The sequence below is a fragment of the Lagenorhynchus albirostris genome, chromosome 14, assembly GCF_949774975.1.
Source record: "Lagenorhynchus albirostris chromosome 14, mLagAlb1.1, whole genome shotgun sequence".
NCBI lineage: Eukaryota > Metazoa > Chordata > Mammalia > Artiodactyla > Delphinidae > Lagenorhynchus > Lagenorhynchus albirostris.
The window spans coordinates 87,607,580-87,625,159 of record NC_083108.1 but is presented as its reverse complement, the minus strand read 5'-3'; the positions used below and the strand labels follow the sequence as shown (position 1 = coordinate 87,625,159).

General features: G+C 61.5%; 3 protein-coding genes across 4 annotated transcripts in view; 1 reads left to right on the top strand and 2 right to left on the bottom strand.

The window, feature by feature from the left end:
* Positions 1–269: 269 nt before the first annotated feature.
* On the bottom strand, positions 270–6,012 carry NOC4L (nucleolar complex associated 4 homolog). The gene is made up of 15 exons (XM_060170308.1): positions 5,679–6,012; positions 5,230–5,350; positions 4,646–4,752; positions 4,272–4,379; positions 3,954–4,103; positions 3,770–3,869; positions 3,655–3,689; positions 3,285–3,335; positions 3,093–3,204; positions 2,885–2,945; positions 2,629–2,739; positions 2,309–2,469; positions 2,137–2,219; positions 1,736–1,849; positions 270–1,649 (listed from the first exon to the last, which is right to left on the bottom strand). The coding sequence occupies exons 1-15, from the start codon at positions 5,793–5,795 to the stop codon at positions 1,530–1,532; spliced, it is 1,551 nt and encodes a 516-aa protein (XP_060026291.1). The 5' UTR covers positions 5,796–6,012; the 3' UTR covers positions 270–1,529.
* On the top strand, positions 5,910–16,672 carry DDX51 (DEAD-box helicase 51). Its single transcript, XM_060170307.1, is given in 16 exon segments — positions 5,910–6,285; positions 6,287–6,493; positions 7,492–7,642; positions 7,958–8,103; positions 8,215–8,286; positions 8,381–8,487; positions 8,652–8,760; positions 8,830–8,975; positions 9,106–9,304; positions 9,382–9,497; positions 9,579–9,695; positions 9,885–9,986; positions 10,100–10,163; positions 10,243–10,377; positions 10,601–11,936; positions 12,066–16,672. Coding segments are annotated over 15 exon segments (2,037 nt in total). The 5' UTR covers positions 5,910–5,946; the 3' UTR covers positions 10,628–11,936; positions 12,066–16,672.
* Positions 11,938–17,580, bottom strand: part of EP400 (E1A binding protein p400) — a 123,443-nt gene continuing 117,800 nt past the window's right edge. For both annotated transcript variants that reach the window (XM_060170303.1, XM_060170304.1), the window contains one exon: positions 11,938–12,639. The gene's annotated coding sequence lies outside the window, so the exon portion shown is untranslated. The remainder of the gene's footprint in view (positions 12,640–17,580) is intronic.

Sequence of the window (17,580 nt, the reverse complement as noted above, 5' to 3'; positions counted from 1 at the left end):
GCAGAGCCCCAGCGGTGGCCCCAGTCCCCCCGTTCAGTTCTTACCTCCAACCCACCACGCGGCCTCCCAGCCAACCTCACAGCTGCTGGGAGGGGCACTCTCACCCCTCTTCCCCCACGGACAACCAGGGCCAGAGGACAGGAAATGGGGACCTGCCGGAGGGCAAACACGGCAGAGTGCAGCTGCCCAGGCACCAGCGCGGCTACGGGCCACAGCCAGGACCTACGGGAGCGCAGGACGCCGAATGCAGACAAGACCAAGAGAGCCTGTTCAAGTGTTTTGTAGTTTGTAAATTTTTTTACACAGTGGCGTTTTTCAAGAAAAGCGGGAGGCCTCAGGCCGTCCAGCACTGCCCTCTGGCATCCCCGCACAAGGCCACGGCGGCCTCCGGCCCACTGGACACTCCTGGTGCCAGACGGCCCGGCTCTCTCAAGACCGCCCACCCCCGCCCCCCGCTCCAGGCAAGCCCTGCGCCCCAGGGACAAGGCGGTTTCCAGCTCAGTAACAGACGCGGGAAGACGGGTGAAGGGCAGCGGGGCCACGTGGTGTGCTGCTACCAGCAGGGTGCACTGGGACCCCGGGCCGGTGGGGGGTACCTGGACACCAGACTGGCGGAACCCTTCCCTGCTGTGACTCCAGGGTGCCCACCACGAGCTCCCACCCTGCTCCCCGGGGGGAGGGGCAGGGCGGGGCCAGGAGTGGGGCACAGGAGGCGGAGGGCAGCGAGGTGTCTTATCTCCCTGTGGGCTGCCCCACCCCGTGCCCCCACCAGCCCCTGCCAACCGTGGGCCGGCTCCAGGCGTGTGCCGGACCAAGTGGGTTTTTTAAAGGAAACAGGGTCACTACCAGAGCCGGAAAACCCGCCACCTTTGGCAGAAAAGAAACCTCTAAAAGATAACCGTGGAAACAACCGGGCTGCTGGTCCACTCCGCTCAGGGGATGGAGGAATGAACCAGCCCCGCCTGTAACCCCTCGATGGGGCAGACGCTCACCCCCGGACTCACTGTGCTTCTGGGGACAAAGGTGACCTCAGTAGGGCCTGGCCAGGCACAGAGAGCTCGTGCCCCTCTCTGTGCTCCCCGCCGAGACTGACCGGGGCACAGAGCCACCCCGTCACTCCCACGTCACAGTCTAACTGCAGCAGACAGGCTCTCACGGCCGCCCCGTGTCAGGAAGCACAGCGATGCAGAGAGCCTGGCGCGTCTTGGGGGGGAATCGCGGGGGCCGACAAAAGCCACAACCCGGCGCGCTTGTAACTTGAGGCCCCGGAAGCAGGGGCTGCCCTGCAGCGCCCCCCATACCCCACCTCGCCCCTCCCCACCAGGCCGCAGGGAAGGGAGGGCCCCGAGCAGCACCCTCCGGTGAGGCCAGCAGGGTAGGCAGGTGGAGGGGCGGCAGGTGGACGGCACTCTGACCCCAGCCCCACGGGCACAGGTGAAGGACCTGCACCTCCCGAGACCCCCGCCCACCAGCACCCCCCAGCAGCTTTCCCACAAGACCATCTGTCGGGGGCAGCGGGGCGCGCAGGGTCAGCTCAGCGTGAAGTGCTGGGCACAGAGGTCGCCCCGCCGGCCCAGCAGGCCCTGGGCCGGGATGAACTCCAATGGCACTGGCTCGGGCCCTTTTTTCTGCAGGTCCTGCTCGAATATCTGCGGGGCGGGGACAGGCGGCCGGTCAGGCGCCCCGCGCTGCACGGCCCTCACTGCCCAGCGCCCAGCCCGCTTCACAGCCTCACCTGGAAGGCGGTGAGCTCCAGAAGCGGCGCGATGCTGACCTCGGCTTCGGACAGTGCCTGGCTAATGGCGCTGGCGGCCTTGGACACCTCGGGGTGGTAATGCTGCTGGAGGGCCTGGAGAGGCACGTGGGATGTCACCGCCCCTCGTGGGCAAAGCGAGGGGCACAGGACGCACTGAGCAGGGGACCATCCCACCACCTCCGCAGGCCAGGGACAGGACAGACGGAGGCAAAGGCTCCCCTGGGTGAGCGAAGTGACAAGGCAAGGTGGGATCCTTGGGGACCTGGAAGAGATGCTAGCAGGGGCGTGCAGGTGGGGCTGGGTGGGAGGCCGAGGGGGAGCGCCCAGGTGGGGCGGCTCCAGGAAGCCCAGGGAGTGACCGGCAGGCAGGGCGCCCTCACCTGCAGCTCCCACAGGGAGCTCTCCAGGGCTCGGCTCCGGGCAGGGTCCTCCTCTTGGGGGTCATAGGGGTCGGCGTCCAGCTCTAGGAACGAGACCCAGGCTCCAGTCTGCCACCTGCACCCACGTGCTGGCCTCTTGGCCAGGCCTCCCAGGGGCTCCGGCCACACTCACCAGGGCCCCTGGGGCGGTGCACGAGGACGCGGCAGGCTGGGTGTCTGCGCAGCAGGTTGCAGATAAAGGGCAGGACCGTGAGTAGAGCCTCGGGGGGCGCTGTCAGGGCCAGGCGGGCCAGGCGCTTGGTGAAGGCAGCCACCAGGTAGGCAGGCAGATGCCTGGGGGGGCGGGGGGGGAGGTGTAAGACTCCACTCCTCCGTGCCACCCCCCAGCTCCCATCCTGGCCTGCGGCCTGCAGCCCCACAGGGATGGGCGGGGCCCAGGCAGCCCTGCGGCTCTGAGCCAGGCCAGGTGTCCCCAGCCCCGCCCCCACTCACGAGGACGACAGGAAGAGGTCAGCCAGGTGGAAGAAGCGCGCCCGGTACTTGACGTGGAAGACAGACGGGTCGAGCAGGCCATACAGCTTCCGGTAGAAGTCAGGGTACTCCCTGGCGGGGGAGGTGAGTGACGGAGCACGTGTCGGGGCAGAGCCACAAACAGAACATGTCAGGAATCCCAGCCGGGGTCACGGATGAACGTCACGGATGAACGGGCAGAGCTGAAAAGTCCTCAGACCCCGAGGCGGACACTCACAGGTTGTGCTTATGAATCAGGATGAAAAGTCCGTTCAAAGCCAGGAGGCTGACGGCTCCACCTGCAGACAGACGCGCAGCCGTGGAGCCCAACCTGACGGCACACCCCCGCCGGCTGCCTGGCCCGGGGCTGCAGAGCCCCCCCCCACCGCCGCCGCCCTGGTCCCGCTGCTCCCGGCTCCGGGGCCCACCAGGCGCTCCCTGCTCACCGACGTCACAGGCGCGGGCGAGGAAGTCGATCATGAGGCTGGGCTGCGCCAGGTGAGGCAGGATGGAGTCATGCATGATCACCAGCACCTTCTTGCAAATGCGGAGAGGCAGCTGCCGGAAGCAGCAGTCAGGTCGGTGCGGCCCGCCCCGCCTGCTGGAGCCCAGCCCCGGGGTCCCTCCCCCACCCCTACCTGGTGCTTGAGGAAGCCGAGCCACATCTGCTGGAAGGCCTTCCTGTGCTCCTGCGGGGAGGCGGCAGGGTGGGCGTGCCCACGCTCCCAGTCATGCCCACTCTCCTCCTGCCTCCGCTACGGAGCCAGGAACTAAGAAACCCCAGCGAGAGAACACCTCCCTCTCGGCCACAGGCCCTGTGTTCACAGCCGCCCTGGCAGTGACACTCAGCCCCAGAGAGGTCTGGGCAGGCCGCCTCTGACCTCCGGGAACCGTGCCTGGGCCCTCGGGGCCTCCTGTGACCCCGGTGGCTGACAAGGCCAGGAAGGGGGCGCTAGCCCAGGACCGGGGGATTCCCAGGGAAACCACCACCCACCCAGAGCGTCTCACCCTCAGATGAACGACCTTCCACTTGTCCGAGAGCTCTGCAGATAAAGCGAGGGATCACCCGACATGGGAGAAGGTCGGGGCCCTGCCCTCCCGCCCTCCCAGCCCCGGCGCTTACCCGCGTGCTTCACGTAGAAGCTGGGGGGGGCGCTCTCCTGGCGGGGCAGGCTCACGGAGGACAGCAGCGTGAAGGCGTTGTTCCAAAAAGCGAGGGGCACCTGCCGCAGACCTGGCCTGAGCACCTGGACGCCGCGTGCCCGTCACCCCCCTGGCCCCATCCTCCCCGGACCCAGGCGGCTCACCTCAGGGCGCCCATCAGTGGCCCGGGCCACGGCATCCGCCGCGGCCTGCATCGTGTGGTAGCGGATGTCGTCGTGGTCCAGGTACTCCCGGAACTGACAGAGCAACGGGGAGCGGCCCTCTCCTGGAGAGAGCAGGCCTCCTACCACCGACTGCAGGGGAGGCGGAACAAGGTGGTGAGCACCTCTCTGACCCCCAGGACAGGCGGCCCAGGTGTGGAGCTCACATAGCAGAGTCTGGGGAGGGCTTCCAGAGGCCCCCCAAACCCCACAACCCACAGGCAGCCGGGGAGACCCGCAAGCGGGCAGCCTGGGCCTCACCTTGAAGAGCTGGTAGGGGAACAGATAGTTGCCTTCCCACTTGGGCTTCTCCAGGGGGTGTTCGCCCTCCAGCTGCACGAACTTCATGAGGGTGCTGAGGGCCAGCTCCTAGGAGGGGGGGCAAAGGGACCGCGAGGCACCCGCCACACGTCACCCCTGCAGACAGGCCCACAGAGCTCCCCCGGCCCTCAGGCCTGAACACCCGCAAGATAAAGCTCCTGTGAGAATCAGGAGACAGGACGGACGCAGCCACACCCAGAGGAACCAGCCACAGAAGGAGACAGCACCCTCACCTGGACCGGCACCTGCAGCCACGGCCCCAGACCCCTCGCAGACCCCTGCGCGGGCAAGCAAGGCTAGCGGCCCAGACTCACCTTGATCCGAAAGGAGGAGCGAGCCAAGAGCTCCCCCAGGCGGTTGCAGCAGCTGTGGTACCGGTGCCGCATCCACACCCTGTACTTGCGAGTGGCCCCCCGGGACCCTGCAGGTGGGGCAGGGCGGTCAGCCCACACCGACGCCCGCACACGCCAGACGGGACCCAGCCCCACCCTCCCCCTGCCCTCTACTCAGCCCAGCCGAGGAATGAGTGAAAACGAGTCACTGTGGTTCCAGACCTGGGGCAGGACCAGCACGTTCCCCCAGGCAGGATCCTCTCTCCTTTCACCCCAAGACCCAGACGCGCCAAGGCCTGAGCCACAGAACTCTAAGCCTCCATGGAATTAACAGTCAACCATACGCATCATCAAATCCCACAAGAGGCACAAAACAGGACCAACAGTTCCACCCCACCCAACCTTTACTTACACCTGGCTTCAACGTCCCTATTACCCACCCCTTCCCCCAAACACAATCTCCCGATCCCACCGACCCGCCTGGCCTACGATGGAGTTCTGGGGGGGGGGGGCTCATCCAATGTTAGCAAGATCCCCCTCTAACCTTGGCCCTCCTGGACACTGACCTGCCATGACCATCTCCTCAGAGGGCAGCTGGCCCACAAACAGCTCTCCGCGGGCCAGCAGGGCCCCGAAAAGTCGGCTGCATGCACGCACCGCTTCGTGGACCTCCTCCTGGTCCTCAGACTGCGGGGAGATGCCGGTCGCGGGGTGCCCCGCCTGAAGCTGTGGCCCCTGCCCCCTTTCCCGACCAGGACCCCAGCCCCACCCCACCCCACCCCGGAGCCCGCGTGACCCTCCCATCCCACCTCTGCCAAACCCCGCACCCGACCCTCCAACCTGGGAGCCCTGCGAGACTGGAGAATACCCCCAGAAAAGTCCTGAACTCCGCTTTGCAATTAGCTGCCGCATTCCGAACCCAAGCCCCACCTCGTCAGAGCCCGAGAAGGCCCCCATTCTGGTCTCCAACCCCGGGACCCGGCCGCGACCCCCGCCGCTCCCCACGGGCCCCCACCTGCAGCACGGCCAGGATGTCGAACACGGCGTTGGCCTTGCCTCGGTTTGCCAGCACCGCCTCCACCAGGCGGCCCAGCGCCCGGCGCGCGCCCCCAGGGCCGGCTTCCCCTTCCATGCTGCCACCCCACGCGGCAGAGAGCAACTCAGCCGCCCACCGGCTCCGCCTCCCGGCGCGCCACTGACGTCACCGCCGGCGCCTGATGACGTCGCGCCCCGCCCCCTCGTCATCGTGGCGCGTCGGGCCGGACTGGCGCGCGGCGGGTGGCATGGCGCTCTTCCACGTTGCGCGGTACGCGGGCCCCGAGGCGGCCGGGGCGGAGGCCGAGGCGGGCGGCCGGGCTCGCGCGCTGCTGGAGCGGCTGCGGTGCCGGGCCCGAGAGCGGGAGCTGCAGAAGCAGCCGCCGCAGCAAGAACCTTCGGAGCCCGCGGAGGCCGCGCAGACCGCTCAGGCGGCGGGGAAGCGGCGACGGCGGCCGCGCAGAACGCGGAGGCGCAAGAGCGGCGGGGCGCCGGGGAGCCCGCACGCACCTCCCTGCAAGCGGCGGAAGGCGGACGACGAGGATGAGGACGCGGGCGCAGGTAGGGCCTCGCGGGGCGGGGCCCTGGGACTCGGGACCGCGTGGGGCTGACGCGCCGCCCCGCCCCCGTTTCTGCCGCGCAGAGAGCAGCGAGGAGGCGCCGGCGGGGAACAGCGTGGGCGCCGAAGCCGCGGGGTCGCCGGAGGGCCAGGGCGGACCGCCCCCCGAAGAGGCTTCTGGTCCCCCAGCCCACGCCCTGGTGCTCGGGGGCTTCGGGAGGAGCAAGGCGCCAAAGGTGAGCGGCCCGGGGGGGAGGCTGCAGCGCTGGGGTGGCTGTCGTTACCGCGGCTTGTGTTCGTGGGACGGCTTGGAGGACGGTGCTTTCGCCTGATGGGTGTATGGTTTGTGTTCGGTGAGTGAACACCTGAGCCGGCCGACTGCTGATGTCTTAGCATCCTCGTTTACGGTTTGAATCCTGTGCAAACTCGGCACTTCTACTTTCAATTGTAAGAGTTCTCTTTCTTTTCCGAAACCAGCGGGTTGACTTGGTTTCCGTGTTGCTGTCACAGAGATCTCTCTCTAAACAGCTTCGCTTCCTTGGCGTACATTTAAGGAGCTTCCACTGTGCTCACCAATCTAGCGAACAAAATGGGAGATCCTACCAGGCCTACCAGGTTCCTGGGCGAGTAGCAGATTTATGTCAGCATAAGATTTCAGTAGTCGAATACGTGAGTTAAAGGATGTCTGGAACGTGATCGTCATCATGAAGAATAAGAGAGGCTGGGCAGAGTGCCCTTGGGGAGATCCACTTTGAGTTGGAATCAGAAGACAGGGATCAGCCTGGTTAAGGTGTGGTGGGGGCAGGGGGGTGTGTGCCAGGGAGAGGGCCGAGTTGGGGCAAAGGCCCTGAGGTAGCAATGAGTTTGTTGTGTAAAACGACAGAGGGTTTGTACGGTTGGTGCAGAGCCAGTGATAGCAAACAGGTCACGGGCACCTTGCGGGTGTAGTCCGGAGCACAGATGTCATTGGGGCACGGGTGTTACTAGGTGCGAAGGTGCCCCTGGGTGGTCTGGCTCAGGGAGTGGCGCTTTCTGGTATGTATTTTTCACGCCTTTTAAAGGCTTCACGGAGAGTGAGACGTGGGGCGGTCTAGGAGAAGCTAGAAAGCTTGTCTCTTTCCTGCGGACTCTTCAGCCTGAGTGTCTTGAGCGCTTGGCTCATGGGGCCCTGCTCTGCTGGCCTGGCGGGTTTGGGAGCGTTCACCGCATCTCTTTCTCTTTCCCTCCGTGATAGGTCCAGCCTTTCCTGCCAGCGTGGCTGGCCGAGCCAAGCTGCGTTGCAAAGAGTGTCACCGAAGGCCTGGTGCCTATTGAGGATATCCCGGAAGTCCACCCGGACCTGCGGAAGAGGCTGCGGGCTCAGGGCATCTCGTCCTACTTTCCAGGTGCCCCTGCCCTGCGCAGGTGGGGTGGGGTGGCGGTGGGAGCAGGGTTTCCTTCCAGAGCATCTTCTCCCAGAACCGGGCAAGGCCCTCGCTCAGCAGCTGTCCACACAGGCAGCCTGTGCACACGTCCGGTGGCAGGTGTGGTGCTGGCCTCGGCACCTCCAGCCTCTCAGCACTCCGGGAGGCTCTGGTGCGGACCTTGAGCAAGAGCCCAGCCCAGAGGTCACAGACAGGGAGGCGGCCGTCTCTGGTGCCTGTGCTGGTACTGGGTGTCCCTGCACCGATGTGACGTGCGTCTCGCCGTTCCTTGTCCAGTGCAGGCAGCAGTGATTCCCGCTCTCCTGGAGAGCGCAGCCAACGGGTTTCTGGTAAGCAGAGGCGGCTACCGGCCTAGCGACCTCTGTGTATCTGCCCCAACGGGCAGTGGGAAGACACTGGCCTTCGTCATCCCCGTGGTGCAGGTGAGCGCAGAGAGCCCTCGCCCTCCAGGCGGGTCTGCAGGCAGGAGCAGCTGACGCGGGCGCGGGCGGACGCGGGGGGCGGGCTGACGCGGGCGGCGCTCTACCCCGCAGGCCCTGCTACGGCGAGCCGTGTGCCAGGTTCGGGCCCTGGTTGTGCTGCCGACCAAGGAGCTGGCCCAGCAGGTACGTGGGCCCATGCCTGGAGGTCAGAGCCGGGGGCTTCGTCACTGCGGCGCGGGGCCTCGGGTCGCGCTGTTCATGGCTGCTTTTCCTCCAGGTGAGCAAAGTGTTCAGCGTCTACACAGATGCCACTCCTCTTCGGGTCGCCCTGGTCACCGGGCAGAAGTCGCTGGCCAAGGAGCAGGAGAGTCTCGTGCAGGACACGTAGGTTCCTCCGGTCTGTGGGCTCCTCCGAGAGGTGGGCTCGCTCTGCAGCCGCATCGTAGCCATCTGGCCCCGGGGAGCAGAGCGCTGCCGTCCACAGGGTCCCCACGTCGGGGGGGTGGTCAGTGCAGGGCGGCCCTCCTGAGCCACTCTCCGCTCCACAGAGCAGACGGCTTCCGCTGCCTGGCAGACATCGTGGTGGCCACCCCTGGCCGCCTGGTAGACCACGTCGAGCAGACCCCAGGATTCAGCCTCCAGCATCTCCGCTTCCTGGTAGGTGGCCCACGTGGAGGGAGGCCCGGGCCCAGACCCGAAGCTGACCACGGCCCCCCCGCCCCGCAGGTCATCGATGAGGCCGACCGCGTGATAGACAGCATGCACCAGGCCTGGCTGCCGCGGGTGGTGGCCGCGGCCTTTCCCAGTGAGGGCAGTAGGGATCCCTTTGCTCTGCTCCAGAGAACACAGCCCCGGGCTGTGACTGCAGCCAGGTACCAGGCCCTGCACTCTGCTCTGCGCCCAGTGGGGCCGCCCTGAGCTGGTCCCCTCCGCTGTCCCCCGTCTGAGACGCTCTCCCACCAGGCTGGGGTGCTGCTTTCCCAGCGTGCCCTCCCTTTCCAGCGTCTGCTGCCCCCAGATGCCACTGCAGAAACTACTCTTCTCAGCCACTCTGACCCAGAACCCCGAAAAGCTGCAGCAGCTCGGCCTCTACCGGCCCCGGCTCTTTTCCACGGGGTCGGTGCACGGGGGCCTCAGAGACCCCGACATGGACGTGGCCGGGGACTTGGGCGGGAAGTATACCTTCCCTGCGGGGCTCACGGTGAGCAGGGCACTTGGAGGGGGGAGGGGGCGCGTCTAGGCACCGGGCTGTGGCCAACCTCGCGCCGTCCCCCGCAGCATCGCTACGTGCCCTGCAGCCTCCGTCTCAAGCCGTTGGTCGTCCTGCACCTGATCCTGGAGATGAATCTCTCGAGGGTTCTGTGTTTCACCAACTCCCGTGAGAACTCCCACAGGTGAGGCCCGTGTGGTGCAGGGACTGGAGGGGAGAGGAGGTGGTTCCCCCAGCCCACCCGGCTCTGGCCTCTCCCGCCCAGGCTGTTCCTGCTAGTCCAGGCTTTCGGGGGCGTGCGCGTGGCCGACTTCTCCTCCCGCTACGGGCCTGGCGCTAGGAAGCTGATCTTGAAGCGCTTTCAACAGGGGAAGATCCAGCTGTGAGTACCTGGGAAGACAGGCCGGGGTCCTGCTCTGGGGAGGGCGCTCGCTCCGGCGTCAGCCTGGGTTCCTGAAGGGCGCCTCGGGCCCTCCCCAGCTCCGTGGCGGGGTCCCCAGCAGGGCGGGAAGGGGCGTGTGTCCCTGCTCCCAGCCTCAGGCAGGGCCCGTGGCCCCTTGTGTCCTGCCAGCCTCATCAGCACCGACGCCACGGCCCGCGGCATTGACGTGCAGGGCGTGCAGCTGGTGGTGAACTACGACGCCCCCCAGTACCTGCGGACCTACGTGCACCGGTGCGGGACTGGCCTTGGGTCTGGGGAGGGGGTGGCTTGTGGAGAAAGCCTGGTCCCAACAGCCCTCAGGGGCTGGGGGCCACGGCTCTGGAGAAGGCTGTGCTCCGTTTCAGGGTTGGAAGAACCGCCCGCGCCGGAAAATCCGGACAGGCCTTCACGCTGCTCCTCGAGGTGCAGGTCAGCCTGGGGGTCTCAGCCCGAGGTGGGGCCCGGGCGGGGCGGGAGCCTCTTCCCCTCACGTGCTCCTTCCCCGCAGGAGAGGAGGTTCGTCCGGATGCTCAGGGAAGGCGGGGTGCCCAGGCTGGAGCGGCACGACGCCCCCAGTGAGCTCCTGCAGCCGCTGGTCCCACGGTACCAGGAGGCCCTGTCCCAGCTGGAGAGGGCCGTCAGGGTGAGGCGCCGTGGGGGCTCGTCTTGGGACAGCTGAGGTGGAGGGAGGAGACGGCAGGGGGCCCCACGGCCCGGAGGGGTCCGGCACCGAACTGGCTTTCCGAGTGGGCGTGGGGATGGGGCGTCTCTGCCCTCGGGGGTGGAGGGTGGGGCCGGCCGCAAGGAGTGAGCGGCGGGTGGCGCCTGCCAACCCCTGCCAACTGCCACCCCCGCCACCCCCGCAGGAGGAGCAGAGGCAGAAGGCAGCCTAGGCCGGGGCTCTGCCCTCGTGGTGGGGGAGCCGCCTCCTTTCTGGAAACATCCCGAGCACCGGTTGCTGGACGCACGAGCAGGAGACGGGGATTCCTCAGCTGAGCGAGCCTCGGTCCCCAAGCACGCTGCTGCCCTGGACACAAGGCTCCGGCCCAGGCCTGAGACCTTCCAGGGGGCACAAGGTCAGCCCCCTGTCGGGTGGTCTTTCTGGAAGCAAGTCTCCAGTGAAACTGTTTACACTCCCCCGGAGCTGACAGGGTGGCGTCTGCCACGCGTTAGGCTGTAAGTTGGGGATCAGCCTTGAGGTACCTTCAGGAATTCAGTTCTTCTAACAGCGTAAGCCACCACCCTGCGTGGGAGAGGTGGCCCTGAGTCCCTCGCTGTTGGGGTGAACGGCTGGCTGCTAAGTAGCCGTTCCCCGCAAGGCGTCACAGAGACCGGAGGATGCGCTGCGAGGTCATCGTGGCTGTACTTCACGATTAGTCATCGCGTGTGTGAGACGAGTGTCCAGGAAACAGGCTTCAGAGCACTGACTGCCGTCCCTGAGAAAGCTTCGTTTCCAAGAGTCACTTGTTGACAGAGCCTTAATGGGAATGAACCGCAGCTCCTTGTGTTGGCAGAATCACCACCATGAGTCCTGGCGTCCCGTGTGCTCGCTGTCGCCCGAGTGGACGTCATGGGGCAGAGTGGGCAGCTTACGGGAGAGCACGCGGACCAGGACTCGGGTCGCACCAGCCCGGACCTCTCGGGGCTGTAAACGCATCCTGCATACCGAACCCGCTCACATTTCAGTCCAGGCTTCGCACGGGACCCGGGGGGCGGCACAGCCATGCACAGCCTCTGAGAGGCGGCTTCCCAGTCTGTGGATTGTATCTCAATAAAGCATCTGTTTAAAAACACATACGGACTTCTTCCCTGGTGACGCAGTGGTTAGGAATCTGCCCACCAATGCAGGGGACACAGGTTCAAACCCTGGTCCGGGAAGATCCCACATGCCGCAGAGCAACAAAGCCCGTGTGCCACAACTACCGAGCCTGCGCTCTAGAGCCCACGAGCCACAACTACTGAGCCTGTGCTCTAGAGCCCACGAGCCACAACTACTGAGCCTGTGTGCCACAACTGCTGAGCCTGTGCTCTAGAGCCCGTGAGCCACAACTACCGAATCCTGTGTGCCTAGAGCCCGTGCTCCGCAACAAGAGAAGCCACCGCAATGAGAAGCCCGCGCACCGCAACAAAGAGTAGCCCCCGCTTGCCACAACTAGAGAAAGCCCCCGTGCAGCAATGAAGACCCAATGCAGCCAAAAATAAGTAAGTAAATTAATTATTTTAAATAAATAAATAAAATTTAAAAAAATAGTGAACACACGTGCCCCTGGGTGATAGGATTGCTGGAAATACCAGATTGCCTCCTCAGCCTGCCTTTTCTTTTACATTCAGTCACGCTTGTGTCAGAAGACGGGAAGAGGCCCAGGCAGGTGACTGAAGACAACGGCTGAGCTTTTAGAAGTTTCGTAATATTGATAATTGCCAGCAGAACAAAGAATTCCGATGTCACCTTTACTGAGCATTGCGGAGTGGCCGGGCGCGTGGGGACAGGAGAGAAGCTGCAGCGTGTGCGGAGGCCCTGAGCCTGCCCACGGGTTCCGGGAAGAGGTTGAAGTGGAGGCTGGGGGCTGGGAGCATGCAGCCACTCATGGGGGCACCGCAGGCGCTGCCGCTGCCGCGGGAGACTGAGCAGAAGCACCTCGGCTGTGGCCTGTCCCGAGCCTTCCTGCCCCTCACTTCCGGGAGGGGGGGCCCGGGAGTAGCAAAGTGACCACTAGGCGGAAACGACATTGCCTGCTTTCGCCCTTCACTTTGAACTTGGGAGATACAGAGCCTCCCCTGCACCTGCTGGGTCTCTGGGGCCTTGGGCATCTGGGAGACGGGTGGTAGTGGTGTCTTCAAGGCAGGCTGCGGTGTGCAGGTCACTTTGCTGTTGGGTTTCAACAGCGACTTGCTGGGCATTTATCTGGAAAAGAAGACGACTTCAGAGAAAAGCGAAGTAGCAGGAATTAACAGCGTGTAAGCCAGTCACTCATACTGCAAAACAAACTCATAGAAAGAGAGATCAGGTTTGTCATTACCAGAAGCAGGGGGATTGGATGAGACGGTCGAAAGGTACAAACTTCCCTTTATTAGGTAAATAAGTATTAGGAATGTAATGTACAACATGACAAATATAACACTGCTGTAGGTTACCCATGATGTGTATGAGAGCTGTTAAGAGTAAATCCTGAGTTCTCACCACAAGGAAAACATTTTTTTTCTATTTAATGTTCTATCTGTGTGAGATGGCAGACGTTCGTTAAACTTTGACAATCACTCCGTGATGTGTAAGTCAGGTCATTATGCTGCACACCTTAGACGTATACAGTGCTGTATGTCAATGATATCTCAATAAAACTGGGAGAAATAAGAAGCAAAGAGTGAAGGGGGCGCGAACGTGGCAGACCAGCCTCGCAGGCATTCCTGCTGCCACCGCACACACAGCAGGGTGGGCACAGATGCTCTGTGCTGGCAGGAACTGAGCTCACAAAGGCTCCAGGGGGACCTCAGACCCCGGAACTGCATCCCCCTGAGGGTTAGAACTGATCAGGGTTAGGACTGAGCAGGGCCGGGCCGGGACCCACCGGTCCAGCAGCTGTGCTGGTCGTCCGACGGCCCTGGGATGGCTGTTCGGCCCTCCTGGGGGGACCCCTCGGCCGGGCCGGCCCACGAGCACCGAGGCACACAGATGACAGCGTGGCCTTGGTGCAACCATTCTGCTGCCCTCGCCCCCCTGGGCACGCGGGGCAAGGATGGGGAGCGAGGCACCTGCAGGTCTCGTCACCCAAGAAGGCCCCAGGTGCTGCCTCTCAGAAGGCTGGAGGGGAGGTGCCACTCTGGTGCAGCGAAGGCTCCCTCCTGCTGAAGAGCAGCCTAGACTGTGCCCACCGGTGCTCCTGGGAGCGTTCCCTGGCAAGTGTGCAAAGGGGTGCTGTGGCCTGCCAGCTTCTCCTCCCCCGGGCACATCGACGCCTTCTGGTACAAGAGACAGAGGAGGCGGGTGGCGAGGCCACAGCCGCAGCTCTGGACACATGTGCTGTGTCTGCGAACCCGCACCCCCAGAGCATCACGACAGAGCCGTGAAAAGGCAAATAAGGGGACTGTCAGGTACCATCCAATACTCCGTCTACGACTGGATGCTGCCCATCACCCCACACTCCTGTGAATCCCTATTCCCGCTCCATTCCCCCCACAGATCTAATGTATTTTATGCTTGGAATTATTTTATAGACCCCCGATCATGCGTCCCTGCAATAGAAATGTGCTCCAGAATTGACCACAAGGCTCTAAGTGTTCAAAAATAATAATCTTCTGGCCGCTGAGCCTGCGCGTCCGGAGCCTGTGCTCCGCAACGGGAGAGGCCACGACAGTGAGAGGCCCGCGTACCGCAAAATAATAATAATAATCGTCTGGATTGAGAAAGCGGTACAATTATTATTGGTATGCAAGTAATCAAAATGACAAGTGTATTACAGTTATGGTAAATAATTACTAAACATAAAAATTAAAATTTAATAGATGGAGAGGGCTAATCTGTTTTCTTCAGTTAGTTCCTGTGCCCACAAGGCTCAGCGTCAACTCTATTCTTATTTTTCCAATTTATAAATCAAAACACTGAAAAAACCCCATTCCCATAAATAAACCGATGGCACCAGAGAGCTTTGTTGTCGAAACGTCACTCGATCCTTTGGTCCCTTTCTGAGCTCTGTGAGGTCTGTTGCCAAAATCTACGTCCAGTGCTCTCAGTTGGAAGGATGGGTCCTCCAGGTCGTGTGGAGACACAAAGCAGAAGCTGCCACCTGGAAGCCGCTGCATCCCCGCCCCCAGCCTTCCTGAGAGCGTCCTGTCCTCAGACTTGTGCCCACGCGAGCGGGCACGGTGGGTGGAGGGACACCCTAAAGCGGCTCCCGTGAAGCCATCCGCGCGGCACCCCACGGAGCCTCTGTTTATCCCAACTCTCGGAAGAACTCTCCGTTTTCTGTAGTTACCACTGAGAAGTTAGCCATCGGTCTAACTGTCCTTCTGCAGGTGATCTGTGTGTTCCCTCCACTCCTGTGACCTCTCCTTGCCTCCCGAGTTTACCGTTGGCCTAAATGTGTCTGCGGGGAATCTTTTCTTTATCCTGTTTGAGACCTTCTGGCTTTCCTGAATCTCTGGATTGGCACCGTAAGCCGGTTCTCGAACGTCCTCAGATATTACCTGTCTCGCATTCTCTTCTGGAACTCAACTCCGACATTAGACCTCTCACCCCTCTGCCATCTGTCTCTCCACGCATCTTTCTTTCTTCCTGTTCTTCGTGTTGCAGTAGGTTGATTTTCTCCAGATCTCTCTGTCACTAATTCTCAAATGTACTGTTTACTCTCCCATGAAGTTTTTAAAAACTGCAGTAGAATTTGCATACAGGGGACCTCTCTGGCAGTCCAGTGGTTAGGACTCCACGCTTCCACTGCAGGGGACACGAGTTCGATCCATGGTTGGAGAACTAAGATTCCACGTGCCACACAGCTTGGCCAAAAAATAAAATTCAAAATGTTCTAAATTAAAAAAAAAATTTTAATAAAGAATTTGCATTGAGTAAAAATCACCCCCCCCCCTTTTTCCTGGCTGCACTGGGTCTTTGTTGCTGCGCGGGCTTCTCATTGTGGTGGCTTCTCTTGTTGCGGAGCACGGGCTCTAGGCGCGCAGGCTTCAGTAGTTGCAGCACGCGGGCTCGGTAGTTGTGGCACACGGGCTCAGTAGTTGTGGCGCACGGGCTTAGCTGCTCCACGGCATGTGGGATCTTCCCGGACCAGGGTTCGAACCCGTGTCTCCTGCATTGGCAGGCGAATTCTTAACCACCATGCCACCAGGGAAGTCCCCAAAATCACCCTTTTTGATGTATGGTTTTATGAGTGTTGACAAAGGCCTGTGGTCATGTAACCACCAACGCAATCGAGAACAGGACATTTCCATCACCCCCCAAATCCCCAATGGCTCTTTTGAGGTCAGTCCTTCCCCCCCCCGCCCCCATCCCACCCCTGAGACCCCTGAGCTATAGTCTGACCCTATCGTTTTGCCGTCTCCAGGACGTCATATAAGTGAAATCATAGAGTACGTAGCCTTTTGTGTCTGGCCTCTTTTGCACAATACATTCGAGTTTCCCCCCTGCCGTCTGAGCACCAGCAGCCTGGTCCTGCTACCTGAGTGCCACGTCATCGTCCGGAGGGGCCGTGGTTTGCCTCTCCATCTGGCAGTTGAATGACTGGGCTGCTTCCAGTTTGGGGAGATTACGAATAAAGCTGCTATAAACATTTGCATACAGGTTATCATGTGGATGTGTGTTTTCACTTCTGTGTAAACTGTGAGAAGTGAGATTGCTGGGTCAGAGAGTAAATGATTGTTTAAGTAAAATACATAAGAAACTGCCGAACTGTTTGCAACGGGGCTTGGCTCTTGGGCGCCGCCCACCGGCAAGGCACGGGAGCAGGCCACTCCTCACCCTCACTAGCCCAGGTCCTCGTTTTTTAGCTGGTGTGTCCTTGTATCTCCTTGCGGTTTTAATTTGTATTTCCCTAATGAAAGGATACTGACATCTTTTCATGTGCTTATTTGCCATTCTTAGAGCTTATCTGGTGAAGTGTCTGTTCAAATCTTTTGTCCACTTTTAAAAATGAGTCTTTCTTTTGTAAAAAAAATATTTGGTTGCACCACGCCTTACTTGCAGTAGGTGGGTTCCTTAGTTGCAGCTCATGGGCTCCTTAGTTGCAGTTCGCCAGCTCCTTAGTTGTAGCACGCAAACTCTTAAGTTGAGGCATGCATGTGGGATCTAGTTCCCTGACCAGGGATTGAACCCGGGCCGCCTGCATTGGGAGTGCAGAGTCTTAACCACTTCGCCACCAGGGAAGTTCCAAAAATGAGTTATTTTCTTGTTATGGAGTTCTGACAATTTTTTTAAAAAATAAATTTATTTATTTTCATTTTGGGCTGCGTTGGGTCTCTGTTGCTGTGCGTGGGCTTTCTCTAGTTGCGTTGAGTGGGGATTACTCTTTGTTGCAGTGCGTGGGCTTCTCATTGTGGTGGCTTCTCTTGTTGTGGAGCACAGGCTCTAGGCACGCAGGCTCGGTAGTTGTGGCTCGTGGGCTGTAGAGCGCAGGCAGGCTTAGTTGCTCGGCGGCATGTGGGATCTTCTTGGACCAGGGCTTGAACCCGTGTCCCCTGCATTGGCAGGCGGATTCTTAACCACTGTGCCACCAGGGAAGCCCTCTGACAATTCTTTACTGTGAAATGATAAGAAATATATGTTGTATATTGGTCTCTGCCCCCAGCTCCTAGAACCCTTGGAATCCACTGAGTGGCAGGGGTGCCAGGAGGTCTTTTGTTCCAATGAGGTGACTTGGTGGGCTCCTGGCTGGGGGTTGGTCACCAGAAAGACCAAACTATGATCAGAAGCTTGGAACCTTCAGCCTCACCGCACACACACACCCCCCATCCTCTGGGGAGCAGAGAAGGGGTAGGCACTGAGGTAATCATCAATCCGGCCCATGTAACGGAGCCTCCACAAAACCCCAGGACAGGTTCGGGGGAGCTTCCAGGTTGGTGAACACGAGAGGATTCTGGGAGAGTGGTGCCCAGAGAGGTCAAGGAAGCTCCACTTCCATTCCCCACACTTTGCCCTGTGAATCTCTTCCATCTGGCTGTTCCTGAGTTATATCCTTTTATCATAAACCACTAACCTCGTAAGTAAACTTTTCCTGAGTTCTGTGAGCCGTCCTAGTGAACGATCCAACCCAAGGAGGGGTTGTGGAATCCTCCAATTTATAGCCAGTTGGTCAAAAGGACAGGTGACAACCTGGCACTTGTAACTGGCATCTGAAGGGGGTCGTCT

Coding starts and splice junctions, on each gene's coding strand:
- NOC4L (XM_060170308.1), bottom strand. CDS start 5,795: ATGGAAGGGGAAGCCGGCCCTGGGGGCGCGCGCCGGGCGCTGGGCCGC. Junction 4,104..4,271: donor TCCCCTACCAGCTCTTCAAG/GTGAGGCCCAGG, acceptor CCTCCCCTGCAG/TCGGTGGTAGGAGGCCTGCT. Junction 2,470..2,628: donor GACCTCTTCCTGTCGTCCTC/GTGAGTGGGGGC, acceptor CCGCCCCCCCAG/GCATCTGCCTGCCTACCTGG.